Here is a 24,317-nt window from a genome sequence, read left to right on the forward strand (position 1 = left end):
ATTTTTATTGCTTTGTTTTCCAGTAATGTGAGTAGGAAGAAAGCAGTGTGGCATTCAGTTTAGTGGAATCTTACCAGGAATCTAGGATTGTGTAGGGTCTTGACTTTAAATATTTTTATGGTACACTTTGTCATGGGAGTAGTTCAAGAATGACAGGATTTATTTTTTTTCATTTTCATGTTTCTCATGAGTTGTCAGTCTTAGACCTCAAGCCTACAAGCAGACATGAAGATTAAATTGAAGTCTTCAATCTTGTCTTGAAGAATAGTCAATACATGTTTTATTTCCACTCTGAAGATTCGAGAAAGGGCTCTTGTGATTTTTTTTTTTTTGTTAGTGCTTGATTTTAGAAGTGTGTTAACAAGAACAGTCGGTAACACAAAATCCTGTCTGTGTTTCTACTTTTGAGTCAAAATAACGTCAAATTCATTTCCAGCTGTCATTACTAAGGGTATGTGCATTGATCACTGGCTAAATTCTTCATACATTGAAAAATATGCTGGAGAAGGATGATATTAGCTGAAAGTGATGGTTACATACACTGTGAGTTGAGGATGAGGGACTGCATCTATACAGGCTTTCTTGGGTTTGGGAATTTTGCTCGTTTTGTAAGAGGGAGAAAGATGTCAAGGATTTTCTTGTTGGCCAAGAATGTCACCGCTTAAGTACATGTAGAGTATTTGATAATCAGCATTAAGTGCCTTGTGACAAGCTTGAGATCATTTAGCATGCAGACATGAAAAAAGGTGCCTTTTAAAATAAAAATTTGGAGAAGAAACTTTTGTCTTCACTTCAACCTTTTAAAACTTTTAGTGTTATTTTTTCTACCTGTGTAGTCTTTGGCACAAGAGTGTCTCTAGAACCTATTGACTGCTATGGTTAACATCCCTCCCTCTCAAACTGTGAACAGAGCAAACTTGAATGTTTGTTTTAAAGTAGCTTTACCAGCTTATGTTGTTTTAACTCTGTTTTTTTTTATTTTAGTGTTTTGGCAGACAGAATCCTGTCTTGTAGTAGCAGCCTGCACAGATGAATCCATTATTTTAGTCTGTGTTTCATATTAGCTGTTCATTTACTGAATAAAGCACTCCCTGATAGAGTTCTCTCCTATATTTTTCTGTTTCTCACTTGGCTACTTCTCCAAAGTGTAAAATAGAATGTTTCTCCTTTTTTTGATGATTTTTAAAAATAAAAAACCAAACCCCTCCTCACTGTGGATTTTGTGATGATCATTTGAATGTGTAAATGCTTCTCATTTTGTCTCCCGTAACAGCAAATGGATTGAAGGTGATCTGGAGCTGGGGTGGGGGCGGGGAATGTACTTGAACTTGGTTTTAGAAGATTCTCTGTTTCCTTCTTTTTGGAGAAGATAAATGGACAAGAAAAAAATCTAAATGCTTTCAGTTTGGTGACAAATGGGATTCTCCTGCAGCTGAGATGGCAGGAGAGAAAAATGAGCAGAGGACTCCTCTTTCTTGCTTAGCACTCCTCCCACCCCCCAGTCCTTGTGGGCAGGGAAGGGTGAGGAAAGAAATGAGGAGAACAAATTCTTTGTTACTGGTGTAATTCATGAAATCTGGCATGGTCAGTCATGTCTGTCTTAAATGCATCATTGCTAGACTTGCTTCTGTCAAGAATGACCAAAACAATTTGCTGTTCTATCTAAATGCTAATACATTATTCCTCGTATGTTCTTCTTTCTTTGCAAGGTAGCCTTATTTTCTAGTCCCTGCACAGCATTAGTAAATACAACATTGTCTTTCTAATCTGAAAAGCAGATACGCAGCTGCCACTTGCTGTTGCTGGTTCAGCCTGCTGCAAGATTCAGCAGAGACACAAAACGGTCACACCCATCCCTGGCAGGGGAAAGAATCCAGATCTAATCTTCATCTTTCCTCGAGGCCCACCGTTGCATTGAGGGGATATTTGCTAGAGTATAGTTACACTATACTGTAAGAGTTTTATCAATAGATGTTGGCTTATAGCTGTGCCAGGAAAAAGCGCAAGTGGGTTTTTTTTAGATTGCAAACCAAGACCTGAGGACTTAAAAATAGAAAGGTTTTTGTTATAGAATTGAGGTAGGTGTTTAGCATATTTCATGCATCAGTTACGTTTTTACTCTTTAAGGTGCCTTCCAACCCAAACAGTTCTATGATTTTGTGATTAGGATTCTGTGATTATCATGCAAAAACATAGTTTGAAGTACATCAGGTACCTAGAAAATGGGAACCAACAAAACAAAATCACCAACACTGCTTAACTGAAGAAATCTCCTGTAAACCTTTTCTTTGGGGAGAATTTCCCTCCCTCCTGCTGTGTGAAAGGGAAACGCATTTCTCCTGAGGGTATTTGTGTGGGGTACAGTGTACTGTGCCCTCTGAAATAGATGGGGGTTTGTGCACCAGAGCGTTGCTGTAGGGAAAGGAGAGTAGGTTGTGTCTGGATGCTGTACTTTCATGTAGAAGCATTCTCCTGTGCCTTGGTGTGTTTGTCTGCTGCGTGTTCATCGCAGGGGAAATCGCTGTTGAGGGGAAGCAGGGAAAACAGCTCATTTTTGGGTATTTTCTGTAAGAACTCTCTTTTTTTGTGTGTACATGTGCACTGAACTTCAGAGGAATTGGGCTTGGGTTTTCACTCTTGGAACCACAGATCTAACACTGTGCAGGTAGAAGAGATCTGGCTGATCTCTTTTTTTTGCATAGTTTACTGCAGAAACAGGTGTTTTATTTTAATTTTATTTATTATATATATAATATATATAATAAATAATTATATATAATAAAATAGAAATGATTTAATTTATTTTAATTAGTATAGTGCTTTGCATAGTATTAAAGCAAATAGTAAAGTAGTTCTGTAGCTGTGAATGCTTTTATATCATTTGTGACTGCCTTTCTGGAGAATTTCTTTAGAATTATGAAATGTATTAAAATAAGAATTGTATACCCTTCTGTCAGCTGCCTATGGCTGTGACTGAGAACAGAGCAAAAATCTGGCTTAAGAAAACAGTGACAGCAGTTTCTTCCTGTTATTATCCAACTCTGAGGATGAACTTTTCTTTTTCATAGTATGTTTAATTTGTATATATTTTTTTTCCTTCTTCTTGAAGTCTTTAAAAGAACAGGAATTGAAATAGTGATAGAAAATTGAGAGCCATAAAGTGGCAAAGATGGTGACTCCATTAGAGTGGATCAGGTTGTTTACAAATGGCAGCTTAGTCTGCAGAGAGTAAATTCCAATAAAATTATTTGATCTGATACAGGATAGAGAACAACTTCTGTACTATTTTGTGATGAGTAATGTCTTGCTACTGCAGATGAGAATGTTTTGGATGCACAGCTAGCAATGTGAGTGAAGTAGGAGCTATGTTGTTGTGTCCTTTCACCTTCTATATAGAGATTGTATTCTGATCTTAAGTGATTTTAAGATTTCCTCATGAATTCTCTCTTCATACTTCGCTTTTGCCTGAAAAGTAGGCTGCTATATTAGGTATATGGCAACTCCCTTGGAATGATACGAAAATGCTGACATCTCAGAGTAAGATTTATAGATTAAAGATCATCAGAGGTTCCCTGATGGCACTTTGAAACTAGGCATGGAATTTTTGTAACTTGTTCAGAGAGCTGACTTTTTATTTATTTAGGTTTCTGTAGCGTATGACTAGTGTATGACTAGTGTCTTTTATTGCGTATGTCTCATCTGTAAAGTAGCCAAGTTCCAGGCAGACAGAATTTAACAAAACAATTTTTCTCATATGCAGAGGTGTTGGGGAAATAGATGTGGTTTATCCTTTCGACCTTAACTCTAGGCATCCTGTTGGTGTTGGCTAGGTCATAATGTGTTAAGATCTGTTTGGAAATCGATGAAGCTGACAAGTTTTGTAGTTTTGTGAGGGTAGCATTGCCCTTGGGATGGGTAGAAAAATGTGCTTGCCTAGTTCTAACAGTTTCTATTTCTGTAAGAGAGTCTCTAATATGTGTGGAGAAAGATGAAGTAAATAGTCTTTTCACAGTGTGTTTGTATTGAATGGGGAAACAGAATAGTGTTTTTAAAAATGTGTAAGTGATGGTGAAGTAAGCGCTCATGCTTAAAAATTTCTCCTGAAGCGAGGTATTTATTCAGGTAGGAGCTTTTTCTTGTGCTTATTTACAGAAATTAGTTTTTTTAAAAAATTAAAAAAGTTGTTTACAATGATGGCCAAACAGATTGTGTGTGCAGAGAGAAAATGGATAACCCAAGGAAATGATTGGATGACTTATTTTCAAAGATTGGCATAAAGAGAAGTCAGTTCAAAATTTTACCTTTTTTTTTCAGTACCTATGTAATAGGAAAATAGCAGCAAAAATCCAGTATTCAGCTGTTTTGACAAGGAGATATAGAAAAATGGATTGTTACTACAAAGTAACAAAGAGCAAGAAGCACAGGCATGCTCCATAAAACTTAGTGTGACTATTCAAAAATGAAAACAAGTTCATTTTAACTTCTTGCTTCACACACCGCCCCACCACCCCCTCCACACCCCCAATTAACATCAAAAAGTACAAAAAAATAAATAATGTTTTACAGACGTGTGTATTCTGTCAAACTAACATTTTTATTTGAAATTTTACAATTTAATTTTATTGTTCATGCTGATGGCATCCTTCCTTCCTCCCATGCAGCAAGAATCCATTTTGGATCTGCCAAAACAATCTTCAGGTTATCTTCTGAATCGGAGCTTGTTTTGAGGGATCTGGGATTATTCTTTTTTCCTAGCAGCGGATTGCTCAAGACCTGAGGAGCAAGCAAAGACATACTATGACTACGGTCACTGTGCTGTCCATTCCTTGCCATGTATACCAAGATCATGTGTTGATTTAACTCACATCTTTGGAATGGGGGCAGGTGTTAACTTCCTGATGTGTAGGTCCAATGTGTAGAGCCCAATCCAAGAAAATGACCTTTTGTTTGATACTTGCATTTACTCTTGTATGATTCACATAACTCTACTGGGACTTGTAACATCTACAGGCATAGTCCTCAGAGTCGTTGAAACTCAAAAAGCTTTGCAATACGTGGTCTGACAGCAGAGCCACAGTGTTGTTCTTCCTTTGGCAGTGGGAAATCTGAGGAGTTGTGTGCAGTAGACATTAAAAAAAAAAAAGCTGGATTTTTTTCACTGTTTGAAAAATTCAGATATTTGAAAATAATGTTATACTTAGCTACAAAAATCACACTAAGCAAGTAGAATGAAGATTTGTCATGTCATCATAACTTCCATTTTATGGAAAATAAAATGTTTCCATTTTATGGAAAATATAAAAAGTCTCATTTTACTGAATGTTCTATAATTATTTTCTCTTCAGAATTTGGTAAGAGGTCAGCTATAGGATTCGTGGCCCATTTTTAAATATGTGTCAATATAATAAATAGTACACAGCATGACTTCACCAGATCAAACTGTTTGCTTTAATTAGGAGGCAACCTCTGGTAACTCCTGGTGGTATGGAGAGGAGAAATTGCATGTTCTTTAATGTACTTTGTGTTGATTTGGGTCATCTTAAAAGTTGTCAGTAATGAGAAAAGGTGATCCTCCCTGTGCCACTAGTTGTATTTTCATATATAAATTATGGTAAAGACTGAAGAGCTGCAATTTTCTTATCTGTATCTCTGCATTTTATAGTAATGTGTAATTAATAGTTGAAATTTAAGCGCAATGCTGAGGGCTACTGATTTGATTGTTGATACTGTGATTTGGAGCAGTAAGGGAGGAACAACTGTGTGGTCGCCTTAGCTGATTGTTCTGTCTGTCTTGGCATCCTTAAATACTGGCCCATCCTGGAAATCAGGTACCCCAGAAATAAGGTTTGTTCTGATGTCTAGTTCCGTTTGATTCATGTTTAATGTGTATCTTTCTAATGAGACCTCTTTTAAACTGTGGCCCTGGGACCAGTAAAGCATTTTAGCGCTTAATCTAGAAAGAGCTTTTAATAGTACAGACAGAAATAAAATACAGCTGCTAAGCTTAAAACTCTGATTTCAGACAGAAGAAATGGAAGGTTTACTTGTATAACTTTGTAATTATGAAAACAGTGGACAGGGAATACTTGCTCAATTACCAAGATGTGCCAGATTATATAGTATTTATGTTTAATTCTGTCTGGTGGTAGGACTAACATTTAAAAAACTTCCTTCATTGACTTTCTTTTTTTTTTAAATATTATCACAGATAAATTGACATAGAAGATGCTGAGTATTTTTGTTACTAGAGTAAGACTGTGCATGGAAGCAGAGAAGAAATAGCAGTTCATTTATATTAGTAGAATGATGAGATGAACAGAACAAATCTGTAATCTGTTTCTTGTAAGTTGACACCAATTTTCTGCTTCAGAAGGTATCCTGGGATGGCCTGGACCCAAGTCACACTCTGCAGAGCAACTGAAAAATGGTGCCCTCAGCTCCCTATCATCTGCTAGTGCCAACATTACATGGGCAATAGTACCATCTGCAGCCCAGGACGGACAGGCACTACAACCAAATACAGAGGTAAGCATACTATGTCTCTATAGACCATTTCTGTTGTATCTGAGACTTGACATTGGCTAGATGAAAACCATGTACAGTGGTGGATCCTTTCATCAATTACTTTTTTCTTTATAGTATCCCCTTTGTTTGAAATCAGTTGTGAAAATGCTAAGTTTCATGCAAAAGTGCACTCTAAAAGCTAGTAAAATACATTGATGATATTGTTGTGTGCTTCTGCTTCTGTGAGGTACTTTGGACAGCGGACTACGGCAAGGGTACAGTCTCTTTTCTAGTCATAAGACTGTCAGTACATATTTCTGTCTTCTGGTGACAGAAAATGCTATTTGTTTTTTATACTGGTTTGAGACAGACAGGAGGCACTAGGACCACAACATTTGCTTGCTACTTCCTCCTTCCATGTCGCTCTTTGCTCTTGGGTGTCTCTTGAGTGTAGCTGATTATTCTTTGAGTTGAAAAACCATATTGTTTTCTGACCCCTTTTTCTGTTAAGTGATTATGGGCAGAACTTGTCCACATCTTCCTGCGCCAGCCTGTTGATTTGTGCTTTTGTGGCATTTACTTGGTAAAGGGCAGTTCTGAAGCATCGACTCTTTGAGGAGGCTCACAGCTGCGTGTCAGGCATCTCAGGCACTGAAAGTCTGTCACCATGCCAAACTTCTCCAGATTCTACCATCTTCTTCGGTTACCTGTGCTGCCCATCAGGAAAACACTTCACTCTGAGACCCCACAGATTGTAGGGCACCGAGAGCACGTGAGACTTGGCGAACTGGGAAGAAGTTTGAGAGCTGAAGAAACCCTTTTCTACTAGTGAATGCTTTTTGGCAACTGGAATGGCTTAAATTTAATCATACCGCCTTTAACAAAATGTGTAATGGCTGGGGATATCAATAAAGCTGTTTGTTTTTCCAGTTCTTTTGTAGTATCATGAATTGAATATAGTTCAAAAAAACCCAAGGTTAAACCAGATTTTTTTTTTTAATGTTATGTGTTATTTAGGTCCTCTTCAGATCTGTCCTTAGAAAGTAATTTTATATTCTGTTTTGAACAGTGTTATTATAAGACACCTAATGTCTATTAATCACAATGTTAAAATTACCAGTAATTACTTTTTATTAGGAAGTTGTGTAACTTCTTTTGCAGATAAGCCAACTGCAGTTCTTAGTGTGTTTTTAAGATGAGGCTGTCTATGAATATTATTTTGGAAGTTTCTACTTTATTCACTTATACACTGCAGTTTCATTAGTTTTTCTAGATGTTTTTATTCTTGACCACCTGGTAAAGCCAAATAGGATGTGGAAGGATGGGCTTTGAAGCAAAAACATAAAGAGCAGCAGCTGATACAACTCATCTCAGGGTGTCATTTTGCAGTCCAGTTTAGCCATTTATGATTTTTTTAAAATGACAGTTATTTTTTTTTAAGTCCGGTCTCCTCCACTGCACTTGCTGAGAGATGTTGCGCATGTAGCTTCAGGTACTGCTTTGCCTGTGGAACTTAGGATTTATTGAGAAGGGAGTACCCTCTTAAGAGGTGGATATAAACAAGGGAGCACAGCACTGTTTGTAGTACAGAATCCCCAGTGCTTTGTGGGCAGTCTTGCAATCAGCAGTCTGCGTTTGAAGGCCCTGGGGCACTAGCCCTTAAAAAAGAAGAAAGATGTGTGTGTGGGGAAAAGAAGAAATAAGATTTTTAAGTTATAAAAAGCTCAGCTGAATATAGCATTTTTGGCAGAAGCAGTAAGTGGGAGTTTGTGGATTGGTGGAGCAACAAGAAGCTGCTGGAGTCATGTGTGTAATTTTTATTATGGTAGTGCAGTTTATTAAGCAGAAATTTGGTTTTGCCCTGAGAAAGTGGCCTGAATCAGGGTTCATTCCTGGATGCTCTTTCCAGACCTGTGTCTTCCTTTTCACCGAGTCCTTGTGTGCTTCATGTTGTCCCAGACTGATACTGTTGGTTCTCAGTTTGAAGTGCTCTTTTAGACGTAGCTGATCAGTTTTTCAGTTTTGATCATTTTGGGTGAGATACCAGTGCCCCATTGGAAGGCTGAAGCACAAAACAGGAATTGTGGAAGAGGTGAACATTTGCATGTAACATAAGTTGGAGCTTTTGTGTTTTCATATTCACCTTCAGATCAAGCAGGTTGTCATTACCCCGTTATAGAGGCTACACCTCTCATCTGCTGTCGTCAGGCCCTTGTCTGGGAGAGGAGGAGGCAAAGTTTTCCTTGAGTGCTGCAGGTTCTGCCCAGCTGTCAAAGCTGAACGTAGTGTTGAACAGGAAGGTGGAGTTTCTTGCTGTTGTGACTAGAGAAAGGAAGGTGAGAAAACAGGTTTTGAAGAAGAGAAAAATCTTTTGAGTAACATGGCATCCTTAGCAGGGTAACCTGGTAAGGTAATCCGGCCCAGGTAGTCACCCACAAGGTGATGTCTGACACCCCCCTAAGTTATCAAAGGTGTTTGACTTAACACACTAACAATTCTGTGTGCAGGATTTAAGCATATTTTAAAATATATTCTGGCCTGTTGTGTGTCTAAGGCAGGAGCCTGCATTTGGCACTGAGTAGTCAGTTCATTTTCAAAGGTATAAAAGCACTGAGTGTGGTCATTACTTAGTATGTGTAATTATATATAAAAGCAACTGCAAATCATCACACTCCACTTGTTTTGTAGTCCAGATACATTGTTGTTAATAACTGTGGTGGCATCAGCAGAGAAAGAGAAAATGCATCTAGACGTCATTGTTTGATACTTTTTTGACATTGAAGACCCTGATTTATTTTATTTATCTGGTAGTTTCTTTTAGATGTAGAAGAAAGGAGAAATTCGCAAGTGTCATTCAGATGAAGCTTATTTTTCTTAATGATTTTCTTTTTTTAAAAAAAAAAACAACAACAAACAACTAGGCACTGGATGATCCTCATTTCTGAAGAGGTTTGTACTGTATTAATGGGGCTCAGCTTTCAAAATATACCTGCTGGAAGAAGTGACTCTTGTTAGAGAAGTTATGAGAAGAGAGGGCTGATTCCTCTATCAGGGCTATTAGAACAAATTCTGTTTTCTTCTTTGACTGGGCCTAGATTTTTATTTTAAAAAATATGTATTTTTTATGACCTCTATCTCTTAGAAGCTATTCCCCAATGGACTTGGAGAGAGCTTTCTGGCTAATGCTCAGCGTAATATAGTAGATGTACTGACAGAAGAAATTGTGAATTGACCTGTAGTCTGAAATAGAAAGAGCCATTAAATTACTACCCTTAAGGAACAACCGAGTCAGCTGCTTGTTTCACAGAATGTTGTTTATAGGGAAAAGATCATTTTAGGCAGGGGGATCAGTAGTGATTTTACAAGGAAAACAAAGATGTTATATTGGGGGTGTGTGTGTGTGTGTGTGACTGTTGAGGAATCTTTGCCATATAGCAGGCTGCCAGTGGCAGCAGTGCCCTGGCAACATGACCAAGTGGCTGAATGTTCCATGATAGTTGTGTTAATTCTCAGCACAGCATGTAGACACTTAGCAGCAGTGCATTTAGCAATTTCATTAACACACCAATGACTTGCTCTCTGCTGTGTTTTTTTCTGTGTTTACAAAGAAGCCTGGATCTTTATAATTCTCCTTTGGAATAACAAAGTTCATCTGATGCAGTTTTCTTTGAATACTTAAGCATTCTTGAGGGATATAGTAAATTCTGGAATTGAGTTTCAGTGCTGCAGATAACTAAAATAAACCCTTTATTTTTGGTTTGTCACACTGTCAGGGTTTCAGAAATGCACAGTTTCTCCCCTGGTGAAATAATATAGCAGCAAAAGATGCTTTTCTTTAGATAATGTGTTGGTGTTTATTTTCTTCTGTTATTTAGGGTGTTTCTAACTTCCAAATGCAGGGTTATCATTTGAGATATTTCTTAAACTAGTTCAGAAAATACAAGATTTCCCGGCAGAGATTATTTTCTTACCTATTCCTTGCCTATTGTCCTTTCTTGATGTTGTTGTTTCATCTTCCCAGATGAGTTTTCTTTAAGGGTTATCATATAGGATAGTGTGAAGTTAAAGCCTTTTATCTTCACTGAAAGAAGTAATGTCCATCAGTGAAATGCTGATCAAACACTTTTGTGGGGTTGTGGTTGCGTTGTGTTTCTTTTTGTATAAGTCTCCAAGTTTTAAGTTAGTTTCCTTTTTTGGATTTTTTTTCTCTGTCCACCTGAAACATCAGGTGGAAGCACGGGTAAGGCCTGAACTGAACAGAACTATTGTCCATCCTGATGTGAGTTGGTATAAAATACTTTTGTGCATCCTCTAGTGAACCCCTTTGGACTATGTTATAATTTCAAGGTACTGTTTAGGGTTTTCCCCTTAAAACAGAACAGGATAAATCTGGTATGGAATATGCCAGAGTACACTCTTCAGGGCTGTGATGTCGTGTCCAGTCTGCAGTAAAGGGGACTCTGCTTCCTTTATTTATGGGTTTATAATTTTGAAAGTCTTTTCAAGAAATGGTGGAATTGATCAGTTTTAAAATACTGAGTCTTATAGTAAGTTCAGTTGTAATAAACTTGGTGCCAAAGTGGAATAAAGGTGTGAATCACTTTCCATGTGTGAGATACCATTTCAGTTCAACTAATTGTCATTTTGGGTGTCAGAATTCCCCTTCTGAGATGATAAAATGCAACTGCAGGCTAAATGCTTTCCCTGACAGCCAAATACGAATGGGAAACAGGCTGTTCCTATGTGGGACCTGAGAGGGAAGGAATAATTTTCTTTTGATCTGACAGTTCAGGTAAGAATTATTTCAAAAATTATGCTGTAGCTACATCTGTGATTTAGCTCTTTTAATGTGGGTTTTATGCCTTAAAATGCCATGCCAGCTCATTTCCATCCTGTGAATCTGGTATCTATGTAGTCTCTCTGCTTTCCTGTCCCGAACTTTCCCTTGCTTGTGTGTATGAGAAGCTGTACACATGCTCCATTTGAAGTGTCTTTTTAATAGGATTGAAGTTTTAGCTCTGTAGGATTGGGGCTTTAGCTCTGATTATCTAACTGCTAAACCAGGTCTTAATTGTGATAGTGATTGCGAGGGCAGTCAGGTCCGGGTTATTAAAGATATTTCGATCCCCTAGATGATCTGAACCTTGATGTTTTCAGCTGTAAGAAGGAACTGTGCTATTTACAGGAGGTGTTGAATTGTTTAGTTCTTAATTTTAAAACGTTTTGTGGTTTTGTCCAATCTTTTCAGGTGATAGTTGCTTTCAAGCTGAAGTTGTTTTCTATCTGTAGGTTAGTATACATCCTAATATGATGATACTTCATCATTTACAGAGGATGTAATAGATGTTAAAGCTATTACAGAATGCGTTAGAGATGCTAAGAAATAATTTTAAAAGTGCTCCTGCAATTTTAGAATCTAAGGTAGATAGAAGAAATTATTTCTTATTCAATATTACCTTCTCCTTATATATCTGTCAGACTTGCCCAGAACTGTGGATTGTTCCCGAGTGTAAATTGTTCGTAGTGTTCCCTAGTTCCTTTTTGGACTTGACATACATCTGTGTAATTGACGTTGGGAGATCAGCTAAGCCGTGAACAGACTTGTGCTAGCCACAAGTGCAGTAATGAAAAGAGAACAGATCAGGGTGGGAGAGTAACATTCGCAGTATTACAGAGTCACTTTTCACTGTTTAGTACAGACATTACAGGATTTCTGGATGTTCTCTGCTTTTTGCCTTCTGCATGATTAAGTACTTTTTGGGCTGAAGAGCGCAGTAAATGGCCTGTAATGACTTGGATAGATAAATTAATCTGTAGGCAAGGATGGTACCAGTTAATCCATTCACTAGCAGGCCATCTAAAAAATGAAATCTGCGATAATCAATTGAAGGTATATTTAAGGATAATCAAGGGAAGGTATATTTAAGGATTAAATGTACAATTACACTAAAAGTAGAATTAAGTGACCCTAAGCCTGCTACAGCAGCACTGACAATGACTACGTTAATCTAGCTAATTTTGGTTATTTTTTTTTTTTCTAGCTTTCTGGAGTAGTTACTGTCAACAAGCAATCACTAGTAAAACTGTTTATGCAAATAATTAATAAAAAATTTAGATCCAGCCAAAGCCATTGTATTTTAAGTCACTCTCACCTACAAAATGCATGTGTTACATTCTGTAGATAGCAGCTGGATTTCAGTAATACTTTACTTCAAATAAAAATATGAAGCTTTTAATACAAAATTTGCATCTAATTTAAATAAACATGAGACTCTGAATCCTGTGGCATTCCAGAATTACTAGTGAAATCCAGTGAAGAATAATTGTTGGAATATAAAGAACTCAAGTTCTCTTGCAATAAGGCTCAAAAATTGAGTTAAAATGGATCTGTTGCTTACTCTGTTCATTATAAAACCTGTGCCCTCTGCAAAGCAAACTGAAGCCAATGTTAATTTTATTTCAGGATTGTGTACTAATTGATCTGTTGCATGCCAGTTGTTTGCTTTTTGCTGTCAGTTCTGTTTCTTAGTGTGCTTATATATGTGGATTTGGCAGTACAGCCCGTTAGTAAGCTCACCTATCTCATTAAGACTGTAACTTAGCTAGACTTTAAGTTGGGCTGAACTCTTCTACAATTAGTACTTGTCTCCGATTGGAATTACTTTATCTTGCTTAGTGAAGCATCAGCCAAACTGGCTTCAGCTGTTCCATCTAGTCCTGCTAGAAAAAAACCTAGAGTTTTTTGCTTGTGGTGATAAATTCTAGTGATTCTTTCTTTGAAAAGCCTTGAATGTGAAAACAGCTGAAAGTGTTTAATTGTAAAACTTTATGTAAAACATTATGGCATAGAGAGACTGGACAGTCATCTTCACAGTCTGAGATGGACCAAGTGGTTCATCAAGCTGAGAAGAAATCCTAAGAGGCTGTTCAAGTAGAGCATGCTACTGGCCTCCAGAAGTTAGCTTTATAAAAGATTACAATCTTCTAGGCTTAATTTGTTTCATATATATATATTGAATGTTCTCCTGGTATGATTTATAATGATTTATTTTTATTTTGAAAGACTTGAGCCTGTCTTCTTTTTTTAATTATTTTTTATTATTATTTTGAGTGTGTGTGTGTGTGTGGTAGCAATGAGAATGTGTATAGTGGATGGGACAGGAAATTGCAGGAAGAGTCAAGATGATTTAATTAAGCATGTTGCCTTGAGGAAAGATTGTTGATACTGCTTGTATTAAGATGTCTTTACCATTTTTCTCCTCTTATAAATATGCTGGCATGTGATACTGCATAGGAGAAATAGTACTGCAAGAACTGGATTTACATATAGAATAGTATTGCAAGACCAGATGATTGTAAGGGTTAAGTTTGTAGTTGTCCATAGTTTTGTACCCTCTTTGCGTATGTGAATGGTACGTTATTGACTAACATGGTAGAATTTTTCTGCCATAAATTTGCTTAGGTAACGTACAAAGCAACGTAAAGGAGAAAAAAAGAGAGAATTATAGCTGGCTGAACGACTTCATTTCTGTTACTTCCTAACTTTTCAGTTAGTGGGTTTTGCAAGCAGAATCGTTACGGAACCACAGAGCACTCTGTTGGAAAGGGACCTCCAGAGGTCTTGCAGCTCAACACTGCTCAAAGCAGAGCTGATCAGGCCAGTTTGTTCAGGGTCGTGTCCAGTCAAGTCTTGAACAACAAGTGGAGGTCCCACAACCTCACTGCACAAACTGGTGCAGTTTCTCTAGGGATTTTATCAAAGGGAGCAAAGGTTCGTTTGAGTGTGATGCCTTCCTTATCAGTGTGCTGTAGTGTCTGGTGGGTGACTAAAATTACCTGCTGGGTCCCTTACCGAAAGTGTTTGTCCCTTCTTTCTGGGAGTGTGAGGCAAGTTGCTTGTAGTTCTTCATGTTTCTCCCAAACGACCTCATTCTAGAGAGGATCCCTTATAATACAGGGGGATGTCTAGAGATTATAGCCTTCTGCCATACCTTCCTCCATGTTAGTTTCCCTCACCAGTCTGCAGCTCAGTGCACTCTTTAGCTCCTCAAAAGTTACAAGCGTGTGACTTTCAGACCCCTCACAATCTCTGAAGTTGTGCCTGGCCAGTGATCAGAAGCTGTCCTGCCAGACTGTGTGGTTTCTAAGCTTGTAAATTCTGAGCAACTTATTTTGTGTAGTGTCAGATGCTGTATTTATAGCCACCTTGTTTCTGAAAATTTTGATTCTCAAAACAGAACTGAGTATCTTTCAGGAAACTGTTCTTCACTGATATCTGTATTGAATTAGGAATAGGTTTTTTTAAAATTGTTTATGATGTGATACTGTATTTCATGTGAGTTTAGGTTAGCATAAAATATACTGTTGTGATTTATGCTAGCCTTCAAGGTTTTTTGCTTTAATTTAGGACAAGTCCATGGGGCTTTTTTCTGTGTGCATTTTTTTTTTTTTTGTAGTCTCATGCTGCTGTTCCTTTCTGGTGATACCAGCGATGAAAAATATTTATTCCCAGTTCTCACTGAATTTATGCAATACTGCAAAGTCCTCTTGTGTTTTAGGATTCAGATTAAACAGTGCTATACTTCAGTAGCCCTCATTTCATGAAAGATGCTCGCAAGATGTGTGGACTGGTGCTGGTACTTAATAATTTTTTCCTGTGGAGCCTGTGCTTAGGAATTAACTACTTTTCAGCTGACTTTCAGAACTGACTCCCTTAGGTTTATTAAAATCAAAATTTGCAGGAGGAGTTGTCTTATGAAGGAGAGATGAACATGTAGGGGAAATGTTGTCCAACAGATATTATTTGGTGTGTAACAGGATTAAAATGCTTTAGGTAACCCAAATGAGGATCCCATCCATTAAAATGATGTTGTCAGTGATTGATTCATTATTTTTAAACATAATCACTTTCATGGTTTGTTTCTAGTAATTTTTTCTGAAGGCTCACACAGACTGTAATGCAACATAAACACAGATGCCCTTTGTTTCATGTTACGTGCATTTTTCCCTGTTCTTTAAACAACAAAACAACCCTTTTTCTTCTTAAATCTCTTATGTTATGTGGTCCTCATCACTGCTATATTGTGTTTACCCCTAAATAATGGTCACAGGTCAGAATTAAACACATCTGCAGTTTAGGAAAAGGAAGCTTTCTGAGCTTGTTCTTTAAGGATGAAAAGACTTCTGTTCCCAGAGATACTGCTGCAAAACACTAACAAAAAAGCATTAGTGAAGCTCTCAGAATAGTGACTATCTGGATAATGTGCTTGTCTCCAGATGCCTGGCAGATTGGTTTTGTTGGGATGAAGGTTGCAGACCTATTTGTCACCTATGAGACTGATTTTGTGATTATTTTTTTTGCTTGCATCACCTATATGTCAACCTGTCTATTTTTATGAAGTATTAGTATCAAGATGTGTTTCTACTTTGCTCGATTGCTTCGCAGTGAAGGAAGGTTCTCCTAAAGAGAGCTAGGTATTACTTGGTTCAGTGAATGACTCTATTAAGTGTTGTATCCAATTAATCTTGTGTGATAGACAGATTGCTCACATTGCCACACTTAGATCCTTGCACTTTCCCTAAATAGAGAGATTTTCTGAATGTGTTTAGCATACTCAGTTAAAAAAATAAACCAAACCATAAAATGCATATAAATTATCCTTACAGGAAAAAAAATAGGTGTTTTAATCACTGATAGTGCAATTCAGAAGAATTTTATTTTCTCTGGAGACCTGAATTACCAAACACAAGTAACAGATTTGCTAAGAAATTAATTTCTGGGCACTTTGTAGACGTTCTTTCCTGATGCAAGGTTTTTTTACCAAATATTCTGTGGTTTGATCTATCAGTGATGAATGGTATATCCAGGATTACATAAAAGCTTTGAACCCTCCTCTCTCACCCCCCAAACCCAGGTGCAGCAGTTACTTACCTATCCAGACAGATATGCCTGGATTATTTTTCTTGCTATATATAGTTTAAGGTAAGTAGAAAATTTGCCTATTATGCCAGTCTTCCTTCATCCACTTGTATGAAGGAAAAACTCTCTTGCCGATTGGATCTGTTTGTAGACAACAGTAGCAAAGTGAGAAGAAAGTGATGTTTTTGCTTGCCATAGAATTGTTGTATCTAAGTTACAACGTGCTCACTTTTTAATTGTAAAATCCTTCTCATTTGGTTGTCATCGTTTGTTACTTGCTTTGATATTTTCAAAGTTACTTTCACTTGTAACAATGATAAACCAAAATTCATCTAAGCTATAATGTCTGAATGCTAGGAAGGGGCGGGGGGGGTGGGGGGGCATGTGTTGGGGTTTTGGGTTCCCCCTTGAGGTGGTAGACTTTTTACATATTAATACTATGGTAAAATTTTTTCCAGCAATCAAAGCAAAAGCAGCTGACAATGGCAGCAGAGGAGACAGCTCCTATGAAATACTCTGAGTAAATTATGACAGTCAACTGAGCTGAGCCACCTACTTTGCTACCTTTAAGAGACCTTTTTCAGGCTGAATTGAGATGTGTGCACTATAATAAGTTTTGCTTTCTAAATTCTCCCATTTAAGCTCTTCTTTGGTTTTGAGCTCATTAAGTCTCTTTAAAAAATATATATATAAAATCAAACCTTGAACACTGGAGAGCCTTAAGTCACTGTGGAACTTTGGTATCCAGGTGCCCACATTACAATAGGTGTATGGGATGTCAATGTGTTTGCGGTTTTATCTTTGATCGACTTTATTGGCAGTGATCAGTCACAGGGCTACCAGGAGCAAAGCATAAATAGTACTACAGTGAGATGGAGGCCAGCGCTCAAGCAATGACCCGAGTTCACTCTACAATTGCTTTTCCAATCCTCTTTTTTCTGTTCCTCTGTTCACACTCTGTGATGGTGTGGCGGTAAATACTGAGAAGAGTATTTTCTATTCTATTTAAACTGTTCTTGAAGAGTAAAGGTTATATAGAGATACAGGAGCTCGTTTGATATTAAAAAGTGTCGCCACCTTATAGTTCAGTTTAAAGTTGCTAATCTGTAAATGACAATGCATTTGGAAGTTAGAGGAGAAGTGCATGGATGATAATGATTTCAGTCTTTCCAGGGAGTGTGAAGTAAATGTATTTGAGTTTTTATTTGTTCTGTTTCAAGACTGAAGTTGAAATGAACAGAAATTTGCTATATCCATTTCAGTTTTCCATATGGGAATTACTCCTCCTTTGACAGCTATATTGGGTTTGTGTGGCAAGGTTTTGGTAGTTGAGGGGGCTACAGGGGTGGCTTCTATGAGAAGATGCCAGAAGCTTCCCTTATGCCTAACAGAGATAATGCCAGCTGGCTCGAAGACAGACCTGCTGCTGGCCAAGGTCAAGCCCATCAGCGATGGTGGTAGCACCTCTGAGATAATGTATTTAAGAGGGGAGAAAAAACACCTACAAAAACAGTAGCTGGAGGGAGGAGTGAGAATATGTGAGAGAGCGCTCTGCAGACACCAAGGGCGGTGCAGGAGGGACAGGAGGCTCCACATGCTGGAACAGATTCCCCTGCAGCCCACGGTGAAGACCGTGGTGAGGCAGGCTGTCCCCCTGCAGCCTGTGGAGGTTAATGGTGGAGCAAGTCTCCACCTGCAGCCCATGGAGGACCTCACACTGGAGCAGGTGGATGTGCCTGAAGGAGGCTGGGACTCTGTGGAGAGCCTGTGCTGGAGCAGGCTCCTGGCAGGACCTGTGGTCCCGTGGAGCAGGTTTGCTGGCAGGACTTGTGACCCTGCGGGGGACCCACGCTGGAGCAGTTATGAAGAACCGCAGCAGCCCATGGGAAGGACTCATGTTAGAGAAGTTTGTGGGGAACTGTTTCCTGTGGGAGCGGCAGAGACAGTGTGTGATGAGCTGACCGCAGCCCCCATTCCCCTGAGCCGCTAGAGCGGAGGAGGTAAGAGGTAGAGAAAATCAGGAGAAAGTTGAGACTGGGAATAAGGAGGGGATGGGGGGACAGTGTTCTTAAGATTTGGTTTTATTTCTCATTATCCTACTCTGGTTTGATTGGTAATAAATTAAACTAATTTTCCCAAGTCAGGTCTGTTTTGCCCATGATGGTAATTGGTGAGTGATCTCTCCCTGTCCTTGTCTTGACCTGTGAGCCTTTTTTTTTTTTTTTTTTCCTTTCCCAGTCCAGCTGAGGAGGGGGAGTGATAGAGTGGCTTTCGTGGGCATTTGTCATCCAGCCAGGGTCAACCCACCACAACAGCATGCTAATATGCTAGACTGTATATAAAATAGCTTGATAAGTACAACTTACTGGACAAGCTATGTTTGAGATTCAAATCACTGTTAATGAGGGATGGGTGCAATAAGCTTGCATGTTTTTCTATCAGGTGTATGCTGGTAGTAAATGCAGTTAAATATTTTGAAGGTGTACATGCTGGAAGAAGAAAAGGCAAGTAACTCATGCAAGTTAGTGCAGTTCTGTTGATTCTGATACAGTGACAAGCCCTGCAAGAAGCTAACAGCTTGTATATATTACTACTTTGGGGGTTTTCTTACTGTATCTATTTAACAAAGAGAATTCTAACTTTGGTATTGAGACTGGTGACAATCTTATGGGGCCAATTTGTCACGTCAAGTGTAAATGTGCTAAAGCTCTCTGACCTTACAGAGTTATATTTAATTTTACTCCCACAGAAAACCTGTTTGCAAGCTCTGAAGTTGCATAAGTGCAAGCGTAAATTATGCTTGCAAACCCATATCATTAATGAAGAGAATCTTAAGAGAATCTGAGAATCAAAATGAGAACTTTGACTTACGTGCACTAGTGGAATTAATTGTAATTAGATGACTCTACAATAAATATGGTAATCCTTGCCTAGTCTGAAAATGCTAATTCTGTTTAATGTTGCTTCTGAACGAGCCCTGCAAGTAATTTATTCCATCTTTCAACACAGAAATGTTTCATGCAGTGTTATTTTTTTTTTTTAGTATCTTTTGCCTTTTTTTTGAATATGGAAAGACATAAGGACTACTGCCCTTGGAATTTTGTGATTTCTTTTTATCTGGATGTTTTAAATTCCTAAGATTCATCTTCTTGCTCCTGACTACAGTTTTTTCTGTACTGCATAAAAACTTTTTCATGCCTTAATGAAAATTCTTAGAATATTTTGGTGTAATTATATGAAGATTTGCCTTTAGAGTTCTCTGTGTGTCCTTGTCGGGATACATGTGGCCTCTGCTTAGAAGAGGTTGAGTTACACAACTTTAGCCTCAGTCTTTACGGGTGACATCAGCCTTCAGACCTCTGAGATCAGAGGGAAAGTCTGGAGGAAGACTTAACCCTTGGTGGAGCAGGAACAGGTTAGGCAGCACTTAAACTGCACAGACATAATTCCTTGGGGCCTGATGGGGTACACCTATGAGCACAGAGAGAGTTGGACAGTGTCATTGCAAGGCCAACATCTATTGTCTTTAAAGGGTCGTGGTGTTTGGGAGAGGTTCATGAAGACTAAAAGAAAGCAGATGTCACCTCTGTCTTCAAGAAGGGCAAGAAGGAACATCTGGGGACGTTCTGGTAACATCTGGGGAGCTGCAGGTTGGTCAGCCTCTCCTTGATCCCTAGGAAGGTGGTGGAGCAACTAACCCTGGAAAGCATTTCCAAACACATGAAGGACAAGAAGGTGATCAGGAGTAGTGAGCATGGATTTACAAAGGAGAAGTCATGCTTGACCAACATGAGAGCCCTCTACAATTAAGTGACTAGCTTGGTGCACGTGGAGAGAGCAGGGGATGTTTGCTTTGACCTGGGTAGGGTTTTTGACCCTGTTTTCTGTAACATCCTCATAGACAAGCTGACAGAGTATGGATTAGATAAGTGTGCGGTGAGGTGAATTAAGAACTGTCTGAATGGCCAGGCCCAGAGCATTGTGATAGGTGGTACGAAGTCCAGTTGGAGGCCAGTCACCAGTGGTGTACCACAGGGGTCAATACTGGAGCTGGTACTGTTCAGCATCTTCATTAATGACATGGGTGATGGGGCAGAGTGCACCCTTCAGCAAATTTGTAGGTGGTAAAAAGGCTGGGAGGAATGGCTGATGAGCCAGAGGGTTGTGCTGCCATGGAGAGGGACCTTGACAGGCTGGACAGAGAGGAATCTCATCCAGTGCAACAGAGGGAGATGCAAAGTCGTGCATCCAGGGATATCTGAGAGTAAGCCCCTGCACCACTACAGGCTGGGGGCCAACTGGATGGAAGGTAGTTTTGCAGAGAAGACCTTGGGACCTTGGTGGACAACAAGCTGACCATGAGCTGGCAATGCACTCCTGTGGTAACGAAGGCCAACAGCATCCTGGGCTGCTTTAGGAAGGGTGTTGGCAGCGGTGAGGCCACATCTGCAGTGTTGTGTGCAGTTCTAGGCTCCCCCAATGCAAGAGAGACACGAACTTACTGGAGCAAATCCAGCACAGGTGCACAAAGACGGTGAAGGTTCTGGAGCATCCTTCACAAGTGGAGAGTCTGAGAAAGCTGTGACTGTTCAGCCTGGAGAAGAGAAGGCTCGGAGAAGTCCACAAATGTTTATAGATACCTGAGAGGAGTGAGTGAATAACAGGGAGCTGGGGTCTTCAGTGACAGGGCAAGAGGCAATGGGCACATGAACATCAATCTGGACATCAGAAGAGGCTTTTTTCGCTGTGAAGGTAGTTGAATGCTGGCACAGGTTGCCTAGAGGGGTTGTGGAGTCCTCATCCTTGGAGATATTCAAAACCTACCTGGACTCGGACCTTGGCAACTAGGTGTCCTTACTTGAGTAGAGTTTGGGACAAGATGATCTCAAGAGGTTCACTCCAACCTAAATGATGCTGTGATTCTGTATATTCCTTTCTCTCCTCTCCAGCAAATTAACAAGATGAGATCCATGTCATGTTTGACAGTACTGTTGCGTGATGTGGTTTGTGAAGTATGTTGGAAAACCAAGCTCTGAGCCTTGTAACTGAACTAATTATCTAAAAATTAATTTCCAGCACAGCAGTTAATTTGAAAAATTAACTTGTGGAAGAAGCTTTGGAAGCCTTGGAAAAACAGGGGCGGGTTTGCCCTTTGACAGAAATATGGCTTTTAACTCTATGATTCTATCCCAGGCTTGTTAAAATGTCTTTTTCCTGAAGGCATTTTTAAAAATGCAGAATATTTTCTTCAGAAACAACTTATTTTCTTTACAGGTTTAATCTGTTAAAAAAAGTTGGCATGTTTTCTGATGAAGACTGCTGACTAGAACATCAGTTTTGTATCCCAGCAGATGACCTCTCTAAATTAATCAATCCCCGTTCTAATGAAGTGACCTGTTTAAAATAGATCTCTGCCAGGGTGTGTTTTCAGGTCTTGCCCTTTAAAGTGAATCCCTTCATGGGATTTCTAGAAATGACCTGTTGTTTTCTATTCAGATTTCTCTGAAAAATCCTGGTGCTTCATCCCAGAGATGGAACTTACCAACTCATTTTAATTGAAATGATTTTAAATATAAGCCCCTTTTTGGTGCTTGTTTGTCACTGGCTCGGTATTTGATTCTGAGGGCTAGCACCGAGCCTAGCCACGCTGTTCATTGGCAGGCTGAGCTGTGTACAGCTCAATAGCTTTTATGTTATGCTCCGACCACAGGAATGGAGCAAATCGCTGCTTTCCTAATTCAGCTTTGCAGGGTTTTTTTTTTTTTTTTTTTTTTTTGGGGGGGGGGGGGGGGTAGTATGTCTGTGTCTCATAATTCAGAAAAGCTGTCATTAAAGGATAATCACTCAACATAATATTTTGCATTCTATGGAATGCTTACACGTTGGTTACTACTGAACTGCATGCTATTTCTGTGGAAAGAAAAAGAATTAAAAACAGGATTGGACTTTTATGACTCTCTTTAAAGATACAGTAGCTTTGTATTTTGTGGCTGTATGTCCGCAACAAACCCTGTGTTGTGCTCTTAAAAAGCGATTTGGTAATTATCTAGAACAGCTAATGAAGAGAGAGAGAAATACAGAAAGGGTATTGCTTACTGAAGATGGCTGCTGTTCAGTTCCTGTGACGTAAATTGTATTTAAGTTCCTATTTTCTTGGAAAGCAAGAAAAGATGCAGAGAACTGATGTCGTTCTACATGCACTGAACATCACTAGTATGTTGATAACTCTAATAGTACAGTTGTGGGATTTTTGGTGCCCTTACACGTGTTCTTAAAATAGGCGATAGTTAAGATAATTAGAATTACAGCCCTTCTTGCAGAATGATCATTAAACATCCTTGATCTTAAAGATACATTGTGCTTATCCTCCCTGATGAGCAGAAAGTTTTTCATTTAAAACAGCGCAAATACTACTTTCCTGAGTACCTAAACTGTTTCTACGGTAACTTGCCCTCACCATGCATGTTTTATAGAGTAGCAATGAGAGGTGGTTGCTATTTTCTTAGTAAAGCTTTCAAAGGCGTGGAAAACCTAATACCTACTTTATCCGGAAAGAAGGAAGGATTTCTGGCGCTGCCTGAATGTGCGATCTTCAGGAGAAAAAGAAAATTCTTAATATATGATTTAGCCTGTGAACTTGTCGATGTGTAATTTGTTTGTTTTCTGATGCTGTTAAGAACTAAAGCCTATGTAGCTGTTATATGTTCACTTGGAAGTATGTTGTAGCTGTTATATGTTCACTTGGAAGTATGTTACCTGCTAGCATGTTCTGTCTCTCTCTCCCCCCCGCCCCTTCTCCCTCCCCCGCCCCCCACCTGGAGAACAGCCCACCAGGATATCCTTTGGGAAGCAGCAGCACAATTTCCCAGTTGGAGCTGTGTGCAGTTAAGCTCACTGATTTCAGTGCCCTGTGACTAGAAACCCAAGGAGCAGATTGACATCTGGTGCACACTCTCCAACTCGTCTGATAGCCAAAAAAAAAAAAAAAAAAAAAAAAGGAAAAAAGGAAGAGGGGGTGGGAGTGAGGAGGGGAGGTGCCCTTGCTTTTTTTCTAGTGCTCTTAATTCCTGCTGGAGCTCGTTTGCTACGAGCTTGGCTCATGGCAGTAGCAGACGCGGCAGTGCTTATACGGTAGCTCAGTGCTCTCAATGAGGTCAAGCTGGATCAAAGGGAAACCTCCTGTGGAAGCATCTACTGTAAGTTCTGATACTGCTTTTTCCACACTCCTTCCAGATGAATCGTAGCCTGTACAACTGTGCCAGGCTTTGGTGCTTTATGTCTCCCCGACTGATAATTTTGTATGAGGTTCTCAGGTTTTATGTTAATTAAACTTGTCAGTAAGGTGTCAGTTGGGTAATTATGTTGTGCATTTTGGGAGGAACGGGCTTATTGTTATATCCTTTTATTTTCTGAGGGAGTGGGAAGAAGAAAGTGGTTTAGTCCTTTTGAAAAGCTCCAAACTGTTGAGGTTACAGATAATCAGATTCTGTTTTATGTAATCTATATATTCTACTTTCTAAATAAAGTAATTGTAAAATGTTTTTCAGATGTCCTTGGATTTCACCAAATAGTTATTCTTTTGGGAATAGCTACCTAAAAATGTATTTAATTTTTAAAAAAGGGAGGAAAACAGTGTATTAAAATTTTGGAAACATCTCTAGTAAGTAAATTTCAGAGACACTCTCCTTATACAAGCTGATGTTCACCCGAGGGGTCTCTACTGTCATCATTCAGAAATACTTCTTTGAAACCTAATTCTGAATAGCTGCTGGTTTTAATGAAACTTTTCAGTTGCAAAGACTATTTCTCATTTTATGCAGTGAACCAGCTGTTTCTGCAGAAATGCTATTTAGCGTGAAAGAATGCTAACTCTTGCAGGTAGCGTTCTCTCATT

General features: G+C 39.0%; 1 protein-coding gene across 2 annotated transcripts in view; it reads left to right on the forward strand.

Moving 5' to 3' along the window:
- OSBPL10 (oxysterol binding protein like 10) overlaps positions 1 to 24,317 on the forward strand; it is a 124,903-nt gene that overhangs the window by 71,419 nt on the left and 29,167 nt on the right. Inside the window, exon 6 of one of the 2 annotated variants that reach the window (XM_037386535.1) lies at positions 6,374 to 6,525. In XM_037386535.1, the coding sequence (XP_037242432.1) occupies positions 6,374 to 6,525 (152 nt within the window). Of the gene's footprint in view, positions 1 to 6,370; positions 6,526 to 24,317 lie in introns of both variants that reach the window. The other variant, XM_037386534.1, reaches the window with a different exon arrangement.

Source organism: Falco rusticolus, chromosome 4, assembly GCF_015220075.1.
Source record: "Falco rusticolus isolate bFalRus1 chromosome 4, bFalRus1.pri, whole genome shotgun sequence".
Lineage (NCBI taxonomy): Eukaryota > Metazoa > Chordata > Aves > Falconiformes > Falconidae > Falco > Falco rusticolus.